Source organism: Platichthys flesus, chromosome 3, assembly GCF_949316205.1.
Source record: "Platichthys flesus chromosome 3, fPlaFle2.1, whole genome shotgun sequence".
In the NCBI taxonomy this organism is placed as follows: domain Eukaryota; kingdom Metazoa; phylum Chordata; class Actinopteri; order Pleuronectiformes; family Pleuronectidae; genus Platichthys; species Platichthys flesus.
The window spans coordinates 203,538-225,490 of NC_084947.1; the positions used below are offsets into that span (position 1 = coordinate 203,538).

The following is a 21,953-nucleotide window of genomic DNA, read 5'->3' on the forward strand; positions in this document are numbered from 1 at the left end:
GTTGTGCCATATTTTCTCCACTTGAAGACGGCTGTCTTCACTGTGTTCCCTCTGAGATGCAACTAAGAAAATGTCCGGAAAATCCTCCTAGACCAGCTGAACTGTATCTGGGATTAATCAGAGTCACTGTAAACGATGGCAGCTTTGTACTGACTGCTATTTAACATGAGTTTGAATATGATGGTTAATTCTGAACACAACCACACCCCCAGTTGTAACCACATTATTTAATTTTCCCCCTGAAAGATTTCAGTTAGTTTCGTTTGACCTGTCCCTGGTTCAGGTCACTTTCATGCTGGACACAGCTCAGACAGGATTTATCTGGGTCTAATTTTTGTACATCACAAAAACCTGTTATTTTAACAGAACGTGTCGACTTTGTATATCTACTGTATGTAAGGTTAAATATTATTAATATATGTTATATATTATTAATGTTTATAAAAAACAATACATTTTACTGTGCTTTTAAAGCGACCGACGTTGTTGTACGTCATAATCCTGTGACAATGACGTCATCACATGCGCAGAGAAAACGCGCCGAGACGGAAAGCGTTGAGTCCCCCCCCCCCCCCCCCGATGAGCTCAGTATGTACTTCACTGTAAACTTATCAATACTTAGTATATATATAAGTGTATTTATATAGTGAGTACTCATTGTAGTACGGTGAGTAACATAGAGACACGCGAGAGAAGGGTAGCTGCCGCACAGCCTGCTGGGTAATATGTTAACGACAGAGCTGCGTTGATTGGTGCTGAGCGGCGCGTGAGAAAGAATAAAATCAAAACAACGTTTTATTTAAGCAGGAGGAAGAGACGGAAACTACAGGTACTGGACTATAAATACTACTACTACTACTACTACTACTACTAGACATGCAACTTTACTACCACGGCTGGTACTACTACTATTGATGCTAGCTATACTACTGATGTTACTAACCATACTACTACTACTGATACTTCTAACTATACTACCACGACTGGAACTATGGGAGTACTCAATGCAGTAAGGCAGTCCTACTTGTCATGTGCTTTAGTTAAAGCTGAATTATTTCCCAGTCAAACTTGGAGCAGGATCCAATAAACTGAATCAATAAGAGATGATCACTCATTGGATCCTGTGTGTTTCACAACCTGTCTGTCTGTCCACAGTCATGTCTGTCTCTCTGTCTGAAGAGAGAGACAGGATCCAGAGACAGGTGGAGGAGCTGGAGCAGAGTCTGTCTCTCTGTCGGTCTGAAACACATACTGATCTACAGCTGCTGAGCAGTGAGACAGGTACCTGTCTGTCTGTCTGTAACATTGATGGACAGCTGCTGAGCAGTGAGACATGTACCTGTCTGTCTGTCTAACAGTGACCTTCTGTCTCTCTGCTCAGATGATGAATCAGGAAGTGATGACGAAGAGGAGGAGGTGAGACAAGACACAACACACAGGCTAACTCTAGTTAAGCTAACAGTAGATAATTTAATGCTAGTTAAGCTCTTTTCAAATTTCAATAACAATTATATAAGAATTTGACACAACACATGTACTATGAGCAATATGACAGATGTTACAAAAAGTGTAGTAAAGAGAAAAAAACAGTTAATGGTCACCTCAAATTTTTTGGGGGGGATTTAGTTAATGCCTGGAGAGTTTATTGAATAGAAAACCCTCTACGAACTGTTAAGCTAACAGACATTTAGCTAACAGACGTTAAGCTAACTGTGTGTTTAGTCTGCTTCAGGTCTGTTGGCTCAGAGAGAAAAAATCCAGAAAGAGATCGAGAACCTGGAGAACAAGCTAGGACCACAGAGTCCTGTCTGTCTGTCAGGTACTGTCTGTCTGTCTGTCAGGTTCTGCCTGTCTGTCTGTCAGGTTCTGCCTGTCTGTCTGTCAGGTACTGCATGTCTGTCTGTCTGTCTGTCAGGTACTGTCTGTCTGTCTGTCAGGTACTGCCTGCCTGTCTGTCTGTCAGGTACTGTCTGTCTGTCTGTCTGTCAGGTACTGTCTGTCTGTCTGTCAGGTACTGAATGTCTGTCTGTCTGTCTGTCAGGTTCTGCCTGTCTGTCTGTCAGGTACTGCATGTCTGTCTGTCTGTCTGTCAGGTACTGCCTGCCTGTCTGTCTGTCAGGTACTGTCTGTCTGTCTGTCTGTCAGGTACTGTCTGTCTGTCAGGTACTGTCTGTCTGTCTGTCTGTCTGTCTGTCTGTCTGTCTGTCTGTCTGTCTGTCTATCAAGTACTGCCTATCTGTCTGTCTGTCAGGTACTGTCTGTCTGTCTGTCTGTCTGTCTGTCTGTCTGTCTGTCTGTCTGTCTATCAAGTACTGCCTATCTGCCTGTCTATCAAGTACTGTCTGTCTGTCTGTCTGTCTGTCTGTCTGTCTGTCTGTCTGTCAAGTACTGCCTATCTGTCTGTCTGTCTGTCTGTCAGGTACTGTCTGTCTGTCTGTCTGTCAGGTACTGCCTGTCTGTCTGTCTGTCAGGTACTGCCTGTCTGTCTGTCAGGTACTGCCTGTCTGTCTGTCTGTCAGGTACTGTCTGTCTGCCTGTCTGTCAGGTACTGTCTGTCTGTCTGTCTGTCTATCAAGTACTGCCTATCTGTCTGTCTGTGTGTGTGTCTGTCTCTGTGTCTGTCTGTCTGTCTGTGTGTGTTACTGTCTGTGTTTCACTGGTTATATGAAATCATGATTTATTGTATAATTTAAAATGGGGAAGATTCTAAATGGTTAATGTATGATCTGTTTGTTTAGATGCTGATGACATCATCAGCAGCAGTGATGAGGTCAGTAACACAAACAAAAAGTCTACACAAGTACCTAGACAGTGTTGTTAACTGTATGTGTGTGTGTGTCTCTGTGTGTGTGTGTCCAGAGTGAGCTTGGTATTTCTCTCTCTGTTGAGTCTTGTCTTCAGATGAACCTGGTTTACCAGCAGGTGGTGCAGGAGACTCTGTGTCAGCTGGAGACACTACTGACACACAACAACAGACAACAGGTCAGTACTGACACACAACCACCGACAACAGGTCAGTTTTGACACACAACCACAGACAGCAGAACAGTACTGACACACAACCGGTCCGTACGGACACACAACCATGTAAGTACTGATGACATGTTTTCTGTCTGAAGAGGGAACTTGTGTCTCAGTTGTCTGGACCAATCAAAGAGCCTTCCAGAGAACAGCCTGCCCCCTCCTCCTACCAGCTGCCAATCAACATGTACCTGGGTCGCTTCCTGAAACCTTACTTCAAAGACAAACAGACCGGACTGGTGAGAACTGACCGACAGAGAGAGAGCTGGACAGAGAGCAACAGACACAGATAGGCTTATAACAGCTTTCTTGTTGTCTGTGTCCAGGGTCCTCCAGCCAATCAGGAGACGAAGGAGAAGAGCAGCAGGATGACAGGATGTCTGGACGAAAATAAAGTCAAGATTAAACGATGTGAAAAGACAAATATTTGATTGTCCTCTACGTCATCAGTGTGCACTCATGTCCTCACTGTGTCCTCAGTATGACCTCAGTGTGTCTTCATGGTCTCACTGTGTCCTCATATCCTAACTGTCCTCAAGATGACCTCACTGTGTCCTCATTTTTCTTGTTGTCCTCAAGGTCTCGTCATTGTAACTTCATGTCCTCACTTTGTCTTCAGGGGAGAGCTGGCAGAAGACTCTTCTTATCGACTCAGTGTCCAGAGACAGTCTGAGGAGACTTGTCCAACCCAAACTCTCCAGGTAACCCTTCACCTTTAAGGACATGTTTTCCATCTCTGTCGTCGTAACCACTTGTACGTCTGAGCCTCATCACACTGTTGTCAAACGGACATCCTGCTAATTACAAGTTAGCAGCTACATGTAGCATCACTGCTCCACATCACTGACATTCAGAAGCATTGTCTCAATTCATGGCTCAAATTAAGGCTCCGACAAATGTGTCCTGCTCACTGGGTGGGTCCTTACCGGCCCAACATATCCCATGATTCATTGCGCTTCTGTAATGAACTGAGAGAGGTGATGGTGGCAACAAGCCTGGCATAAACATAAGAAACATTTATGTTTGAAACAGTGAGCTGCGTAGATCAGGTCCTCTGTTGGATGCAGCCCTGAATATAACAACATAGCCCAGACCACAGCTTCTTTTCTGGTGATCGACAGATCGATGAAGAGCACTTTATTGCCCCCTACTGGCTCAACATGCTGGTTTGAGTAATTGTAGTCAATTTGGATTCTCCTCTGGATGGAGATATTTTAATAAAACAAGGGGAAAATATCCACTGCAGTGTAGAAGAGGCCTTCATGAGACATGTCTGTCTCTCTGTCCCATATGTCTCCATAACCCACCTGTCTCTATAACCCACCTGTCTCTATAACCCACCTGTCTCTCCCACCTGTCTCTCTCTCAGGGTGGACTACCTGAGTCAGAAGTTGTCGTCAGCAGAGGAGACAAACAGGCAGAAGCTCCGAGAGCAGATCGACAGTTTGGAGAGAGAGATCGACAAACTCAGGTATGAGTCCATCCAGAAACAGGGTCAGAGCTGGTCTGTGTCCTGGTCTGGATCCACGTCCAGGTCTGTGTCCTTGTCTTGATCCAGGTCCATGTCTGTGTCCTGGGGTCTCATTTATAAAACTGTGCGTAGAATTCATACTAAAGTGTACGTGTGCACTAAAGCCAGAAATGGTGTATGCAAAATAAAATTCCTATTTATAAAACCATGCACACGCACACCTGAACGCAATGTTCACTTTATAAATCACAGTCCACTCGAAACGCTCCCAAGTGGATCTGCCTCTAACTCCGCCCTCCACACGCCCACTTTCTACCATAAATGGTCAATGCAAAGCTCCTCTGGGATGTTATTTGTAAAGTTTCTTCATCTCTTATACGTGATCTCCACTGTGCTCTGTGCTCTGTGCTCAGTCACGTTCACTGCAGTGATCTGATGATACACGCACAGTGTTAGATGATATTATTAAAACCTATTAATTACTCGGCTCCGTAACGCCGCTGTTAAATTGAATCTGAACGTAATTTGCTTTAAATTGGTATATATATTTTTAAATCAAACTAAGCTGTTGATTTTTATGTAAATGATGAAGTGGATCATTAATCTGGCTTCAGTTCACCAAAATGTTTGTACGCATCGCTCAGAGTCTGAGTGGAAATACGCAAATTTTCCCGTCAAGTTTGTTTTTATAAATCCCGATGTTTGCGTGAGAAGTGGCGTACACACGTTTCAGGTTATAAATGAGACCCCTGGTCTTTGAACTGGTTTGGATCCAGGTCTCTTCAAGTCTGTGTCAAGGTCTGGTCCATGTCTGTGTTTTGATCTGGATCCAGCTCCATGGCTGTGTCCAGACCTGGATCCAGGTCTGGGTCTGGTTCAGAGTGTACATATCGACTGCATGAGTTATGATGTTTGACATGTGTCACTGACCGTGTCATTCTCTTACTCTGATTGGTAAGGACGAAGAAGGAGGAGGAGCTGATTGGTGATCGATACGAGGAACATGATTGGGAAAAAATCTCCAACATTGATGTAAATCTGAGATTCTACTAAACACGTGTTGACAATGAGACAATGGTCAGCCTGCCGGTAACCACGTGTCCTCTCTGGTCAGTTTGAAGGGACGCGGGAGGCCGATGACATTAGGTGCTTCTGGCAGAACTTCCTTCACCCGTCAATCAGGAAGGTTGGATGGAGTCAGGAGGAGGTGGAGCAGCTGAGAGACATCAGCAGGAGACACCGGGAGAGAGACTGGAAGAAGATCGCTGAGGAGCTGGGGGTTAGGACCAGTCTGTCTTTGTTACCTTTCTGTCTCACATCTGTCTGTCTCTCCATTGTCTGTCCATCTGTACTGTTTGTCTTTCTAACCTTTCTGTCTCACCTGTTTGTCTGTCTCTAAGACGGGGAGGACAGCCTTCATGTGTCTTCAGACTTTCCAGCGTTTTGTGTCAGACTCGTTGAGACGAGGCAGTTGGACGCCCGATGAGGACGATCTTCTCCGGGATCTGGTGGACAAGATGAGGATCGGAAACTTTATCCCCTACACTCAGAGTAAAGACATCACTGTGACATCACTGTGACATCATAGTGACATCACGTCTCTCCATCTCACTGATTGTCTGTCTGTCCACCTGTGTCTGTGTCTCAGTGAGTTACTTCATGGAGGGTCGTCACCCCCCTCAGCTGATCTACAGGTGGAACCAGGTTCTGGACCCGAGCCTGAAGAAAGGCATGTGGACCAAACAGGAAGACCAGGTGGGCAGCGGCCGGGGCTTACAGGAACAAACACCTGTCCCATGGAAACATCATAGAAGTGTCCTCATGGTGGACACTTTTTCACCTCAAACTGTTGCCTGTCTGTCTCTCAGCTCTTGTTGCGAGCTGTCTCACGTCAAGGGGAGAAGGACTGGTGGAAGATCCGGCTGGAGGTTCCTGGACGAACCGACAGCGCCTGCAGAGACAGGTGAGTCCTGACTGGATGAAGGATGACAGAGACAGAATGTGTCGATCTCTTGCTCTTCATGTTGTGTGTGTGTGCAGGTATATCGACTGTCTGAAGTCGGGGATGAAGCGAGGAGCATTTGACAAACAGGAGCAAGAGCTCCTGCTGCAGCTGGTGGAGAAATATGGCGTCGGTGAGTCTCACACATTTACAGAGCGCCTGATGCTGAGTACTACGGGTATTGTCCTCTCCAGTGTCTTCAACATCCTCTGGTGATAAATGTCCATCTATGTGTCAGGTCGCTGGGCAAAGATCGCTGCTGAGATTCCTCAACGTTACGATGCTCAGTGTCTGAGAGAATGGAGGAAAGTGAGCAGGAAGAAGCTTGGTCCTGCTCAGGTGATCATCTTCACACCTGCACTCACAGTCTCACAGTGTTGGCTTCCATCACATTACATAACACTTGCATTAGAGGGATAGAACATTCCACATACATGAGATCCGCCTCTGACTGATTAACTTTGTGTCAACAGAAAAATAAAAAAGCTAAAAACCCACAAACAAGTGGAGGTGTAAAGAAGAAGAGGAAGGTAAACATCAGGAGGAAAGTGAAGGAGGAGCTGAGCAGTGAGGAGGAGGAGGAGGAGGAGGAGGTGGAGTACATGGACAGTGATACCGATGAGAAGAAGATGAAGGAGGAGGAGAAGGAGGAGGTCGTTGAAGTGGATCGGACTGCAGATGTAGAGGATGAAGTGGAAGAGTACACCTGCCCTTCGATGACTGAGTGGATTCCAGATGATAAAGCAAAACATTTCTCCTTCCTAAACTTTAGACCGGTGTCCATACCTTCCTCCTCCCATAGCCCCAGAGGGAAGCCAGTCCGCTCAACCATCGTGGGTAAGTCCGGACGCTCTGTGATCATTGGTCCAAATCCAGTGGAGCTGCAGTGGGAAGAGCGTCACAGAGACAGCACCATGATGATGGTGTCACCTGACCAGCTCCAAGCCCACCTGCACTGCCAGGCAGCCGAGTGGAAAAAACAGGGCTTCCGGATAAAAGGGAAACAGCTGGGCCGATCCATGGACATCGTGGTGAAGTACAAGCTCCAGGCTGCCGTGATGCCCTGGATTGGTAACCTGCTGATCCCGACTCAAACCAGACTGACTGTGGCCGATGCCCTGAGAGAACAAGGAGAGAAAACCAAGCTGTCCTCCACTCCTGTCTTCCAGCTGCTGCTGCAGACCATGAACGTGGACGTCATCGGGTGCAAGGAGACGATAGAGCAGAGGAAGGAGAAAGTGGGGTTACCGACTCCTCCCCCAGACCCTGCGTCTGTCCGCAGGAAGGATCCGCGTACTGTTGCAAGAATCCTGCAGCAGAGTAAGCAGCAGAAGGAATTAGACCTGCAGGACAAACTGATCCTGACGCAGCTTCACACTCTGCAACAGCAGCAAATTATGCTCAAACAACCAATCAGAACACAGCAATTAGTTTATCTGCAGCAACCTCAGAATCTACCCCCTCAGTCTCTCCCTCCTAGCATCCCTTCTCAGAATCTTCCTGGTCTTCCTCAGATGTCTCGTCTGTCCTTTCCTCAGAGTGTCTTCATTCCTCATCCTCTTCTCCAACCTCAGAATCCTCTTGCTCCCTCTTCCGACACATCCCATTTGTCTCGATGCCGACCTCCTCCTGTGGGCGTCCTCACCTCTTCATCTCCTCCTCTTCCTCCTGTCTCCATGGTCCCGATGCTCCAGAGTCCTACCAGCTCCGCCTTAGTCCAGCAACAGACTGTACCATTGACTCAGAGGTTCAAAGTTTACCAGTCCTCTTCCCCTAACCCAGCTGTTTCAATTGGTTCAACACTGGCCAATCAACAAGCTGTTCCATTCTTACGCTCAACCCTCGCCACCCGTCCTCTCCCTTCCTCCAGTGGAACATCCTCAGGTCAGAGTTTGCCCAGAGGGAGGGGGCAGAAGGCCGACAGAGAGCCGGCTGTCAAGGTGTGTGTCACTGGAGCAGGTAGTGACGGGACGTACACAGGTGTGAAGGACGAAGGACGGAGGAATCTGAAGCTGAGTCAAAGGCCCAGAGCTCTACAGGAAGCTACCAGAGCCAAGGTAACCACAGTTTCACTATTTCCTTTTGTGAGATTTAACAAGAATCACCTCCCTTCAGTTTATATGCCTCCACCAACTGGAGCAGTTTCAGTTCCCTCAGGTGATCCTGACATGTTGCATTCACAATAAAAGGAGGTCACCATGACCTTTGACCCTTTAAATCTAATCATACCATACTTTTTGTCTAATCTTCACTTAGACTGAAAGTCTAAGTGAAGATTCTACACCAAAGTTGCAGAAATTCCCTCAAGGTGTTCTTGAGCTTTTGTGTTCACAACAATGAGACGTCTTGAGGGAACTTCCACGAACGTTCACTAAAGGCCGGCGCATGCTTCTGCGTTTTCAGAAGCCCGCAAGCGCAAGAGCCCTTACGTGCTTATCTTTCCCTTCTTACGTGCGTCACACAATTGTTCTAACTATACGGCAAAGCTCTGCAAGCCTCACAGCCTGCAAGGCTGTGATTGGTCCGGTAACTACATCCTATCCGGAGTAGCACTTCCGGTTTCATGCCTCATAATACCGTCAGAAACAACAGAAGATTTAGAAGAAACGAATATGGACCAAATAGAAGAGCGGTTGGCAGAAGAGATCCGAGTATGACCACTTGTATAACCCGTCACCGACTGGAGGATTTGTCCGCCAGAAAAAGACTGAGAAGCCGCAGTGGCGACGTAAATAAACAATCGATGACAACTGCCACACACAAAGAAGGCGTCTCTGGCTGTTTTCGACAAAGCACGTTACTCCTTCTAGTGTTCTGGCGGTGAATTGCTTTGCAACAGGCGCAAAGCTTGTTGAAGCATGAATAACAACGAGTCCTTCGACACAGCTGCGTGAAAAGCCGCAGACGCATTTGCAGAAGCATGCGCCGGCCTTAAGACACAAAGAGAGACTGATTCGATTTAATCAATCAATCAATCATTCAGATTAAAGTGTCTAGCAGCATTTGATGAGGGTAAGCATCCCGAAGGTGAACCCCAACATGACATGCCAAGCAGACCCGCTGCAATCACAGTCCATGGTCAGCAACCATCCAGACCACGATCCACCATCCAGACCAGATGCCACTCCAGTCCTCAGTCACCGTCCACCGCCGCCCACCAGGAGGACCCATCACGAGCCACCACCGCGGTCCTGGTCCACCGCCCGTACCCAATGCCAACGCGACACAGGGTCCGCCACCAGCACCACGATCAGCCCACATGACTCAGAATCCACCACATTGGATCCAACACCGCGACCCCCGGTGATCGATCCACAAACCGCAATCCATGGTGCGGCCACAGAGGCCCTGGATCTGCGGGTGATAAAGCAAAGGGATTCCGGGGAAGGGGGATAGGGATGGAGAAGAGGAAGGAGAAGCTGGAAAGAGAAGCTCCGTGTGTCATGTGTCATAAAATAGAACAAGTAACGTTCTGCTGCACTAACTAGCTCTAACTATAAGCTTTATCAAAAAGGAAGGTTTTGAGTCTACTCTTAAACGAACAGATGGTGACTAGCTCCCGAACTGAAAGTGGTAGATGATTCCACAGCCGAGGAGCTTGATGGCTGAGAGCTCTGGCTCCTCCTCTACTTTTAGAGACTTTAGAGACGACAGCCTGAGTTGTGGGAGCGGAGTGCTCTAGTGGGTTGATAAGGTACTAACAGCTCTTTAAGGTAAAAGGCTCTATATTATTAAGGGCCTTGAAGGTGAGGAGGAGAATTTTAAATTCTATTCTAGATTTAACAGGAAGCCAGTGTAGCGATGCTAACACAGGAGACATGTGGTCTCTGGTCCTGGTTGTCTTCAGGACACGTGCTGCAGCATTTTGGACAAGCTGTAGAGTCTTTAACGACTTCCTGCTGGAGCCTGATAATAATGAATTACAATAGTCCAGTCTCCATGTAACAGAGGCGTGGACTAGTTCTTCTGCATCTTTTTGTGAAAGGACATGTCTGATTTTTGAGATATTACGCAGGTGGAAAAAGGCGGTCCTAGAAATTTGTTTTAAGTGACTATTAAAGGATAACAAACAACCACAGGATGGTGATTCTGAATAAAACAAGAGCTGATTTAGCTTTTTTGCTTTTCAGACTCAAAACGGGAAGAAATCTGCTTCATCCTCCCGAAAGACGACTGAGAGCCAGAGAACCAACTCTCCCCCTCAGACTGGGCTCCTCCCACCTCCTCAGCATCACACTGCACTCTTAAGTTCAAGCTTATCTGCTTCTTTAATCAGGGACCATGACTACTTTATTCATACTACCCCCCCCCCAAGCCAACCAAGTCCTGCCCCCAAACAGCCAGACCCCAAACACTGTAAATCTGACCCCGTCCCAGAGACGCCCACCAAACATCCCAGCAGAGGAATCAAACGAAGGAGGGGGCCGGAGCAGGACGGGGTGACAAGCAGTCAGGATGTCCCATGTACAGATGTGACAGGTGACCCCGGGGCCCAGGCTGATAGAGGTGCAACCCAGGAAGGAAAAAGGGTTCGGAAGCTAAGTCACAAGGCCAGGGAGCTGCAGAAAGCGACTGAAACCAAGGTGTGATCTGTTGCCTCCTATTTGTCCATCTTGTCCTCACATGTCTCCTCCTGTTTGACTCCTGTTTTTTGTTTCCAGGACGAAGCCAAAAAGAAGAGGAAGTCTTCTCCTTGTAAAGCTCGCCCTCGTACGTCTCGCTCTAAACAGGGAACTGAGAAACCCACACTGCATCTACTTCCTGGTGAGTCGGTATGGGTCATGACTCCTGGTGGGCTGGTCCAGCTCGCACTTGCCCCGCCCCAACCCCATCAGCAGGCATTAGTGCCGACCCCCACTTTTCCACCTGCACCTGGAAATAGTACAAGACACCAACTGGACACGCCTCCTCTGAGATTCAAGCCACCACCTGTACCATATGACCGGACCATCCCCATCAACCTCCCTGCTTCACCCACTCATCCTCCTGAGCCCCGAGCACCTGTCCCAAGCCCAGGTTGTTTCCCCCTCCGCTCCACGTACCCTCAGCCTCCTCCCAAAGTCTTCTTGCCCTGTAATGGTACAATCAGAGTGGGCAAGGCCTCACCTCCTCCCCTCAGGAGGGAGGCGCTTCCGTTCAACCCCTCACTGATGTTCCTGGAGCCTCAGGAAGCAGTGTGTGATTGGCTGAGTGGGCGGAGAGGGGTGGTGGTACCAGGAGCAGGCGTGGCTCTGCCCTACCTGCCACCATTCGTCAGCACTCTGAGCACGCTCAGGGCGCTGCTCCAGGCCAAAAACTCTTTGACCAAATCAGCTCTGCAGCTGCTGAGTCAAGACTCTGAACCTCGGCGCTGCCAAACCAAAATCGTGTCCGACAGCGGTTCAGAAAACACCTCCAGTCAGCCTCCACCCGACCTGCCAGACTCCACCTCTGACCTCAGACCAGCCGAGCAACCAGGTAACGCTCATCTGACAGGTACAGGCCGGCGGGTGAACCCACGTATCATTCCTTCTTTTTAAACTCAATTAGAAAACCCACATCAGACAATTAAAAAACAAGTAATTGTTTTGTTATTCATTTATGAATCTGATACCAAAAAAACTATAAGGGATGTTTTCCATAGTTTGGATTTTTTGCTCAGATCAAAAATAGGAAATGAAAAAACGGGTCAGGGGCCAAACTTGACTTTGATATTTAATTTGTATGATTGTGTGACCTTGAAGTCAGATTACTCGGATCAATAAATCATAAGCGAAACGTTATTAAAACTTAAACGCCGCCTCTTTCCCGTCGTAGTAAGGTGGACAACAGCTTCCATCGATATGAGCCGTCCTCTCTATGGACAGGCTGTGAGACCATTGCACAGGGACCGTCCAAACAAAAGAGATGTCACAAAAATAATCATAACTTCACTCTAATCCTGGGTATTCTCACCACAACCACATGGATTTAGATGTATGTTCAGATTTATTCTCAGATCAGCAGAGCTGTGATGGTCTGATAGTTTGTCTGCGCTGTGCCTGGGACAGTGGAGCTGTGCACGACTCCCTGGGTGTCTGAATACCCCCCGTCAGTAGCACCTGGAGCTGCTATCACTGGGGAAATATATTAGCATGCTGATTGAGGATTGTTCATCTGTTCATCTAGCCGCTTTCTATTCATTTATCCATCAATTGTAAAATATTTTTAAAGATGATTCCAATTGGCCAACTATTTATATCTCTGGTATTGCTTTAGTGTTTTCTTACAAGCTTTCTTCTCATCTTATTCTACAGAACGTATTTATAAAAATAAACGTGTTTATATTTATGTCTGTATATGACAAGGTAAATACAGTTAGTATAAATTACCAACACATTTTCCAGTTTATCGTCCGTCTTTATAAACAGACGACGATTGGCCATCATTTAACAGCACTAATCACTCGTGACCTGTTCGCTTTCTTTGTTAATATAAAGTTTATATTTATGTCTGTATATGACAAGGTAAATACAGTTAGTATAAATTACCAACACATTTTCCAGTTTATCGTCCGTCTTTATAAACAGACGACGATTGGCCATCATTTAACAGCGCTAATCACTCGTGACCTGTTCGCTTTCTTTGTGTGTTTTCACCGAATAACTTCTTTTCGCTTGATCTGCCAGTTTATTCCAGTTTATGCCAGTTTATTCCCGTTAATTTTCATGGAAAGTTTCCAACTTTGAATATTCCCGGAATTGTGCAACCCTTGTACCACCACTTAATTAGATTTCAGCCATATGCAGTCCTATACATATTTGCAGTGGTGACGGTAATGGGCTCAACCTCATGATAGGCAGCATGTTCTCAGGTCAGGTGGCTCTGAAGGTGTGTTCTCAGGTGTTTGTTGTGTCTCCCAGCAGCTCCCACTGTCAGCTCTGACAGCCTGCAGGAGGAGCAGGGGGAGAAGGAGGAGCAGGAGGAGCAGGAGGAGCAGGGGGAGCAGAGGGAGCAGGAGGAGCAGGAGGAGGTGCTTGTGGCGGCAGTGCGTGAGCTTGTGACAGAGCGTTTTTCTAGTAACCCCGCCTACCAGTTGTTGAAGGCCCGCTTCCTGTCACTCTTCACTGTCCCCGCCCTCCTTGCTACCATCCAGCCAATAACAGAGGAGACTGTGGCTCGCCCAGCCACTCAGGAGGAGGAGGAGGAGGAAGAGGAGGAGGAAGAGCAGGAAGAAGTGGCGAAGCTGAAGAAAATCAAAGAAAGGGGGCGACAGAGAGCCCAGGTGAGATAAACAACTTATGTAGAGGAAGTTTGATATGATGATAAAAGTTACAGTACCAGTAACAGCCACTAGATGATAATAAATACAAAAAAAACTTCATAACAACCTCTGTCAATGGTCACAGACGTTCCAGGGTCACATTTCTGTGTTCTCCCCTCCAGCGAGATTAGAACTAGATGTCATCAAATCTTTCCATATTTTATTCTACTGGTCCTCGAGGGGTTTTCTATCAAAGTCGCTCAACCAGTCCTGGTTTAAGTGAAAAGGTTCTGAATCAGTTGACTTGATCTGCAGCAGCAGAACCACAGGAGCAAAGAGCAGGACTGAATCACGTCAGTAATAAGGGACGTGAGTAGCTTTATATATTTTCATTGTCACAACAGGTTTGTCTGTTTGATTTATGAAAGGCATCTTCTCCTCAGTATCAAAGAAAGAGAACCTGAGAATGAAATGAGTGTTGGAGAAACAGAAGGTGAAGAGATGTCAGAATGAATTCACAGTCACAGTCGAATTTGAATTGGTGACGTTTTCATTTCTTCATCTCACAGCTTGAAAATAGTACCTAATAAACAGTTCAACTAACTTTGACAAAAACCTGTTTCCACTGAATGACCGGTACTGGCTAGCTCCAAAGTGTAAACTACCACGCGGATTGAGCACAGATTGGTTTGAGCCACAGAACAAATCTCTCACTAAAATAAACCAGAATTATCAAAGAAAGCCAGGATGTGTTACACTTGGATGGAACACCCCCCCCCCCCTTGCCTCATTAGAGGGTTTCATCTTGTATGTGTGGATAAACAAAAGGACACAATTTAACACCTTGTTTTAAAGAACCCAATGAGACACAACATCAACCTGAATGAAACTCTCATGGACACGAGTCGCCTGTAATGCAGTAGAATGCGTTACATTCAATATATTCATTAACAATTACAACACATGTTTATCTTGAAGTGTGTGACAGTGTTGCTCAGGTGAGTCAATGTTCATGAAAAGATTTGATTTGTCCTCCAGGGATCACGTCAGGAGCGCCAGCCAATCCCTTCTCAGGAATCAACGCATCCGCCGCTGACCAGACCCGGCCAGTAGAAACCTGATCACACAGATCTACGATCACATGCTCAGGTCAATGCTCCTCCTGATCCTGGTTCAGCAGCTGCTCATCTCAATCTGGAGATTAGTTATGACTGATTAATAATGACTTTTCATTAGATGACAAAAACATTCCTACTCTCGTTCAGTTTGAGTTCTCGTTGTAACAATACAAATCTTAAAATGTTTCAGATCTGGTTTCAGAGCTCACAGATAACAAACAGTAAAAAAAATAATACAAGAAATAAAACCTTTAATGTACCGACGAGAATTTTAAAGAGTAAAAAAAAAAGACGATTTTCTGCAGTTAGAGAAAAGTAAATCAGGTCAGAGTCTCATGTTGCACTAAGATTAATTTACTTTAAAGAAAATGTTTGATGGTTTGTAATAAAGAAAGTTTACATGAAGCAGTGTCTCTACACAAACTGGTGTTTGACTTTGACTGTAAGGACACTGGACTGTGAGGACACGGAGGACACAGGACTGTGAGGACATAGGGGACTGAGAGGACTCTGTAAGGATACTGGACTGTGAGGACACAGGGGACTGACAGGACACTGTAAGGACACTGGACTGTGAGGACACAGGGGACTGAGAGGACACATGTGACTGAGAGGACACTGTGAGGACACAGGGGACTGAGAGGGCTCTGTAAGGACACTGGACTGTGAGGACACAGGGGACTGAGAGGGCTCTGTAAGGACACTGGACTGTGAGGACACAGGGGACATTAGGACCATCCTGTTGGTTTCTGGTTCTCCGTCCTGAACTTCTCATATTGACACATTCTGCTTTTCTTGGTTCAAACTGTCATGTTTGTATTTCTATCTTTTCTCGTTCACCTGGTCACACACATTCTTACAGAGCATCTATTTGCAGCACTTTGTTTCATGAGGGGCGGTTTGGGGTTCAGGTTCTTGCCCAAGGACACTTCTGCAAGCAGATGGAGAAGACTGGGGATCGGACGGCCGACCTCCTGGTCGGAAGACGACCGCTCTACCCCTGAGCCATAGACGCCAGTTTAGTTTCACTTCAGGATCAAAGTCAAATGTGAAAAAGTTTCTGTTTCCTCTTCTGACTTCTCTGATTTTCACTTCTTCCTCTTTGTGTTGACATAACCAACCGATTGGTCAGTGAACTGTCAGTGCCCGTCAGAGGGGGAGGAGCCTGAGGCTGAAACAGGTAGTGACAGGACAGACTTCCTTCTCAGAAACAGACAGAGACAGACCGTGTCGGGTAGAGTGTCCATTGTGTGCTAGTGTGTACTCATCGCTTAGTGTGTATCTCGCACTAGTGAATACTCATATTACTGTAGTAATCGGATTACTCATCATGGACTCCGTGAGCGAGGACGACTTCTGTTGGCTCCAGTTGGATGATTTCAGGATGTTGCTCATCAAGACAATCGAGCCTTCAAGAATCACCCCGTACCTCCGACAGTGTCAGGTAACTCCTCCTCCTCTCCTCAACTGACCCTGCTCCTCCGCTCTGATTGGTTGTTTTGTGTTGACTGTTGTCAGGTCATCTGTGCTGAGGATGAGGAGCAGCTTTTCAATGATCCCGCCCTCGTCATCAGGAGGAGGAAAGTTGGTAAGAGATGAATCATGTGCTGCTGTGAGAAGTAGAACCTTCTCCCAGAGGATAGGGTTAGGGTTAGTAGTGTGAACTGTTCCCTCAGACGAGGGGTTCTGGGTCTGGATCAAACTGAGCCATGGTTTGCAGACGGGGGGGTTACTGGGAGAATTAACTAATCCAGTCTAGAGGTAACAAATGCTCCTTTACAGGAGCCCTTCTGGACATCCTACAGAGGACAGGGGTCAAAGGTTACACAGCCTTCCTGGAGAGTCTGGAGCTGGATTATCCTCAACTGTACAGTCGAATAACTGGGAAGGAGCCGAACAAGACCTTCAGCATCCTCATCGGTCCGTCTGTCTTTTTTAGTCTGTCTGTCTGTCTGCCTTACCCTCCATGTCTCAATTGTTCTAATGTCTCTTTAATGTAGACACAGCAGGAGAATCTGGTCTGACTCAGTTCTTGATGTCGGAGCTCAGCCGCCTGCAGAGGGCGCTGCAGGAGGAGAGGCGCCGCCGCCAAATGGCTTGCTCTGTCGCAAAGGAACAGGTGGGCAAAGAAACCACGTCACTCAGGAAGAGGTAGAGAAGGAGCTCACGAAGTTCTTTGCTAACTTGCTAAACCTTCATGTTTTGTCATGGCCACCAGGAGGCATGGTCTCAGCAGCAGCAGCTGAGGGACCAGGAGCTGAGGAAGCTGACGGAGCGGGTGCAGAAGGTCCGGGAGGAGCGCGAGCGGCTGAGCGTCGAGGTGAAGCAGCTCAGAGATCACAACTACAGTCTGATGGCCGACATCAACACGCTGAACCAGGAGAGGAGCAACGCCCTGCTGGCCAACAGAGACCTGCAGATAGAGGTGAGCTGACCTCTGACCTCTTATCACCCCTAGAGAGGGCTGATGACCTCTGACCTGTGTGTGTGTGTGTGTGCAGGTGGAGCGTCTGAAGAACTCAGTGCTACAAGCTGAAGGTCAGACTCGACTGCTGAGACGACGAACACTGAGGCCACTGCAGGAGGTGAAGACTCTCCATCCTGTTCTTCTTCTCTAATACTTCCTCCTTCTTCTTCGTTCACTTCATTAGCGGTTGCAGCCAACAGAAATCAACCAACAAAGAAGAAAGAAGAAGTTCATTAATGCTTCAACTCACTTCTGCTTGTTCAAGTTCAACAGAAATCAACAGTTTTAAAACAGTTTTAATTTCTTACACCTCAACTGACTTCAGTTTCTTTCAGCCACAGAACATCACACTTATAATACTCACCAATAATATTTTGTCTTCAAATCTCAGCTGCTGCCCCCTGCTGGTGATCTCACTTCAGCTTCTTTCAGAAATCTTACTGAAAACTCACTGCTTTCATCTTCCAGACATCATCTGACACCGACTTTAGAAATGTCACATTGAAGAGAAAAGAGAGGAGAGAGTTGATACTGTACATGTTGGATCATGTGAGTAGCTCAGCGACTGACGTGTGGACCGGTGTGTTTTCAGAGCCGGAGTCTGGCTCTGTCCTCGGAGACGTTCTTCCATCCAAACAGAGGGGAGGAGAAGAGGGAGGAGAGTAAAGAGGAGAAAACCACGGACAAGAAGAAGGAGGAGAAGGAAGGAGTCACTCCTCCTCAGATGAACCTCGTCACCACGGTGTTGAGGCTGAGACGAGATCTCCACAGAGCAGAGGACCAGAACTCTCGGGTCAGAACTACTTTCATTCCCTCTGCGCTGGCGACACCTAGTGGCCAGAGGATTTATGTTGTCTGGTCGTCAGTCCTATTCCTGTGAACACGATACCTCAAGAACGTCTTTCTTCAAATTTGGTACAAGCTTAAGTTAAAGTCAATGATGAACTGATTAGATTCCGGTGGTCAAAGGTCAAAGGTCAGTGACCTCATATGAATCGTAACTAAAAGGAAGATGACTAAAATAGCTCTGATTGGTGGAGACAATCAACCACAGGAGGTGACCTTAGATACAAATGTTGCTGAGAAAATTCTGTCACCTCAAGTTTTTTTCGAAGGCTTTTATTTTGAAAGAGGGGGAGGAAGTGCTGAATTTGACAGAAACAAGGAAGTCTGTTTGTCTCCTGCAAACAACATATCTGATTATTAGGCTGAAGTAAATGTCCACATGTCTCACGTCTGATGTCGTAAGTAGAAGAGATGTCAGTGAGACCAGCGGTCAAGTGACGCTGGGTGAGTTTGTTTTCAGAGTCTGGAAGAGAAGGAGGACCTGGAGCTGTGCTGCACTCAGCTGAAGGGAGACACCAGGATGTACCGTCAACGAAACAAACAAACCCTCAGACAGCTGGAGGAGGTGATCCGAGAGAGGGACAAGGTGAGGGGGGGCTGGATGCTGATTGACTGCAAGTCACTTCCTGTCCCTGTTAAACCACAAGACCGCAGTAGGTTCTCCAGGTTCTGGTTCTCCAGTTCTCTGGTTGGAGTCTGCTCTTTTAGAACCATCTCTCTGATTGTTGCAGGCGCTGTCGTCGTGGGCGGAGCAGCAGGAGGAAGTGCGGCTGCTCCTGCAGGAGAAGGATCATTACAGGGAGCAGGTCAGACAACTCACCGAGCAATCTGATGGGCTGGAGATCCTCCTGCTGAGGTCACAGGGGGAGGGGCTACAACGGAGCACATGCCTTCTGCAGGTGAGAAGGAGGATGTTGTGATTGGCTAATGCAGCTCACACTGACAAGTGTGTTAATGACAGCAGGTGTGGAATGTAATGATGATGTCACGATGATGTCACCCTGATGTCATGATGATGGCTGTCTCATTCAGTGGGAGAGGAGTGAGAGCAGTGATGAAGAGGAGGAACCGAGAGAGAAGACAGTAGAAGGTCATAGTTGTTTGTGAACTGTTATGTCCTCTCATGTAATCTGTTATTTGACTTGTTACGTCCTGTCACGTAAAGTGTTACGTCCTGTCACGTGACCTGTCACGTCCTGTCATGTGACCTGTTACGTCCTGTCACGTGACCTGTTACCTCCTGTCATGTGACCTGTCACGTCCTATCATGTTACCTCCTGTCATGTGACCTGTCATGTGACCTGTCACGTGACCTGTTACCTCCTGTCATGTGACCTGTCACATCCTATCATGTTACCTCCTGTCATGTGACCTGTTACCTCTTGTCATGTGACCTGTTACCTCCTGTCATGTGACCTGTCACGTCCTATCATGTTACCTCCTGTCATGTGACCTGATACGTCCTGTCATGTGACCTGTTACGTCCTGTCATGTAACCTGTCACATCCTATCATGTTACCTCCTGTCATGTGACCTGTTACCTCCTGTCATGTGACCTGTTACCTCCTGTCATGTGACCTGTCACGTCCTGTCATGTGACCTGTTACCTCCTGTCATGTGACCTGTCACGTGACCTGTTACCTCCTGTCATGTGACCTGTCACGTCCTGTCATGTGACTTGTTACGTCCTGTCATGTGACCTGTTACCTCCTGTCATGTGACCTGTCACGTCCTGTCATGTGACCTGTTACCTCCTGTCATGTGACCTGTCACGTGACCTGTTACCTCCTGTCATGTGACCTGTCACGTCCTGTCATGTGACTTGTTACGTCCTGTCATGTGACCTGTTACCTCCTGTCATGTGACCTGTCACGTCCTGTCATGTGACCTGTTACCTCCTGTCATGTGACCTGTCACGTGACCTGTTACCTCCTGTCATGTGACCTGTCACGTCCTGTCATGTGACCTGTTACCTCCTGTCATGTGACCTGTTACCTCCTGTCATGTGACTTGTTACGTCCTGTCATGTGACCTGTTACCTCCTGTCATGTGACCTGTCACGTCCTGTCATGTGACTTGTTACGTCCTGTCATGTGACCTGTTACCTCCTGTCATGTGACCTGTCACGTCCTGTCATGTGACCTGTTACCTCCTGTCATGTGACCTGTCACGTGACCTGTTACCTCCTGTCATGTGACCTGTCACGTCCTGTCATGTGACCTGTTACCTCCTGTCATGTGACCTGTTACCTCCTGTCATGTGACCTGTTACGTCCTGTCATGTGACCTGTTACCTCCTGTCATGTGACCTGTCACGTGACCTGTCACGTGACCTGTCACATCCTGTCACGTGAAGTGTTATGTCCTATCATGTTACCTCCTGTCATGTGACTTGTTAAGTCCTGTCATGTGACCTGTTACCTCCTGTCATGTGACCTGTCACGTCCTGTCACGTGACCTGTTACCTCCTGTCATGTGACCTGTCACGTGACCTGTTACCTCCTCTCATGTGACCTGTTACCTCCTGTCATGTAATCTGTTATGTGTTACGTCCTGTCATGTGACTTGTTACGTCCTGTCATGTGAAGTGTTATGTCCTATCATGTTACCTCCTGTCATGTGACCTGTTACCTCCTGTCACGTGACCTGTCATGTCCTGTCACGTGACCTGTCATGTCCTGTCACGTGACCTGTTACCTCCAGTCATGTGACCTGTCACGTCCTGTCACGTGACCTGTCACGTCCTGTCACGTGACCTGTTACCTCCTGTCATGTGACCTGTCACATCCTATCATGTTACCTCCAGTCATGTGACCTGTCACGTGACCTGTTACCTCCTGTCATGTAATTTGTTACGTGACGTGTTACGTCCTGTCATGTGACCTGTTACGTCCTGTCACGTGAAGTGTTACGTCCTGTCATGTGACTAGTTACGTCCTATCATGTAACGTCCTGTCATGTGACTTTTTACGTCCTGTCATGTGACCTGTCACGTGAAGTGTTACGTCCTGTCAAGTGACCTGTAACGTCCTGTCATGTGACCTGTTACCTCCTGTCATGTGACTTTTTACGTCCTGTCATGTGACCTGTCAAGTGACCTGTAACGTCCTGTCAAGTGACCTGTAACGTCCTGTCATGTGACCTGTTACGTCCTGTCATGTGACCTGTCATGTGACCTGTTACTTCCTGTCATGTGACTGAACAGAAAGCAGTGAGGAGGATCACAGTAAGGACGCATCAGCTCTGCAGGATAACAGTTCTCCTGCAGGAGGCGCAGCAGAGTCTGAACAGAAGCCCAGCACTACGGCATCATGGGTAATGCACCAGATGGTTCTTTACATTTTGTCTTTCTGCCTCTATCATTCTCTCTCTCTCACTTGTCTGTCTCTCTCTCTGTGTGCAGGAGAAGCAGACAGACGACTGTCTCTCCTTCAGGACTCGTCCCACCTTCTTCTATCGCAGGTGAGATCAGATTCATTTCAGATTCATTTCAGATTCATTTCAGATCTGGAGAAAATGCAGCTTTCAGCATGTTTTTGTTTCCATGACGACAGGAAGCGAGCACTAAGGTCAAAGGTCATCTGTAAGCAGTATGCAGCCGGTAACCTTGACGATAGCAGCAGCAGTGACATCACCGGGTGGGACTGAGCTCAACTGGGATCACATGATCAAATCTGAGCATCACTGATGATGAAGATGATGTCAGAATAATTATCAGATTATTGACGATTGATTTCGTAGTAAAAGTGTCTAATCACAGTTATAATAATAATAATTATAATGAATCAATAAAGTATTAACTGAAAA

At 47.2% G+C, this 21,953-nt stretch overlaps 2 protein-coding genes across 6 annotated transcripts; both read left to right on the forward strand.

Moving 5' to 3' along the window:
* Positions 1-584: 584 nt before the first annotated feature.
* Positions 585-15,239, forward strand: snapc4 (small nuclear RNA activating complex, polypeptide 4). Of its 4 annotated transcripts, none has more exons than XM_062381186.1 (22): positions 585-829; positions 1,156-1,281; positions 1,382-1,416; positions 1,723-1,819; positions 2,739-2,770; positions 2,860-2,982; positions 3,120-3,260; positions 3,348-3,432; positions 3,641-3,722; positions 4,391-4,492; positions 5,452-5,524; positions 5,607-5,771; positions 5,893-6,043; positions 6,141-6,247; positions 6,361-6,455; positions 6,533-6,627; positions 6,733-6,833; positions 6,968-8,551; positions 10,625-11,077; positions 11,156-11,969; positions 13,376-13,737; positions 14,755-15,239. In XM_062381186.1, the coding sequence occupies exons 2-22, from the start codon at positions 1,158-1,160 to the stop codon at positions 14,827-14,829; spliced, it is 4,896 nt and encodes a 1,631-aa protein (XP_062237170.1). In that variant the 5' UTR covers positions 585-829; positions 1,156-1,157; the 3' UTR covers positions 14,830-15,239. The 4 variants fall into 4 exon arrangements, with proteins under 4 accessions (XP_062237170.1, XP_062237171.1, XP_062237172.1 ...); XM_062381187.1 differs by having other exon boundaries at positions 13,379-13,737; XM_062381188.1 differs by having other exon boundaries at positions 11,156-11,951.
* Positions 15,240-16,024: 785 nt separating this feature from the next.
* card9 (caspase recruitment domain family, member 9) lies at positions 16,025-21,941 on the forward strand. 2 transcript variants are annotated; one of them, XM_062381190.1, is made up of 13 exons: positions 16,025-16,278; positions 16,353-16,422; positions 16,617-16,754; positions 16,835-16,953; positions 17,053-17,259; positions 17,336-17,419; positions 17,894-18,094; positions 18,608-18,733; positions 18,879-19,046; positions 19,180-19,237; positions 21,352-21,461; positions 21,550-21,608; positions 21,701-21,941. In XM_062381190.1, the coding sequence occupies exons 1-13, from the start codon at positions 16,165-16,167 to the stop codon at positions 21,792-21,794; spliced, it is 1,548 nt and encodes a 515-aa protein (XP_062237174.1). In that variant the 5' UTR covers positions 16,025-16,164; the 3' UTR covers positions 21,795-21,941. The 2 variants fall into 2 exon arrangements, with proteins under 2 accessions (XP_062237174.1, XP_062237175.1); XM_062381191.1 differs by lacking the exon at positions 19,180-19,237 and having other exon boundaries at positions 21,701-21,936.
* The last annotated feature ends 12 nt before the right edge of the window (positions 21,942-21,953 follow it).

Excerpts from the sequence above, each read along its gene's own strand:
- snapc4 (XM_062381186.1), top strand. The coding sequence starts at position 1,158 with ATGTCTGTCTCTCTGTCTGAAGAGAGAGACAGGATCCAGAGACAGGTG. Across the intron at positions 1,282-1,381 it reads GCTGCTGAGCAGTGAGACAG|ATGATGAATCAGGAAGTGAT; the intron begins GTACCTGTCTGT and ends CTCTCTGCTCAG. Across the intron at positions 3,261-3,347 it reads AAGACAAACAGACCGGACTG|GGTCCTCCAGCCAATCAGGA; the intron begins GTGAGAACTGAC and ends GTCTGTGTCCAG.
- card9 (XM_062381190.1), top strand. The coding sequence starts at position 16,165 with ATGGACTCCGTGAGCGAGGACGACTTCTGTTGGCTCCAGTTGGATGAT. Across the intron at positions 18,095-18,607 it reads CAGAGGACCAGAACTCTCGG|AGTCTGGAAGAGAAGGAGGA; the intron begins GTCAGAACTACT and ends GTTTGTTTTCAG. Across the intron at positions 21,462-21,549 it reads CCAGCACTACGGCATCATGG|GAGAAGCAGACAGACGACTG; the intron begins GTAATGCACCAG and ends CTCTGTGTGCAG.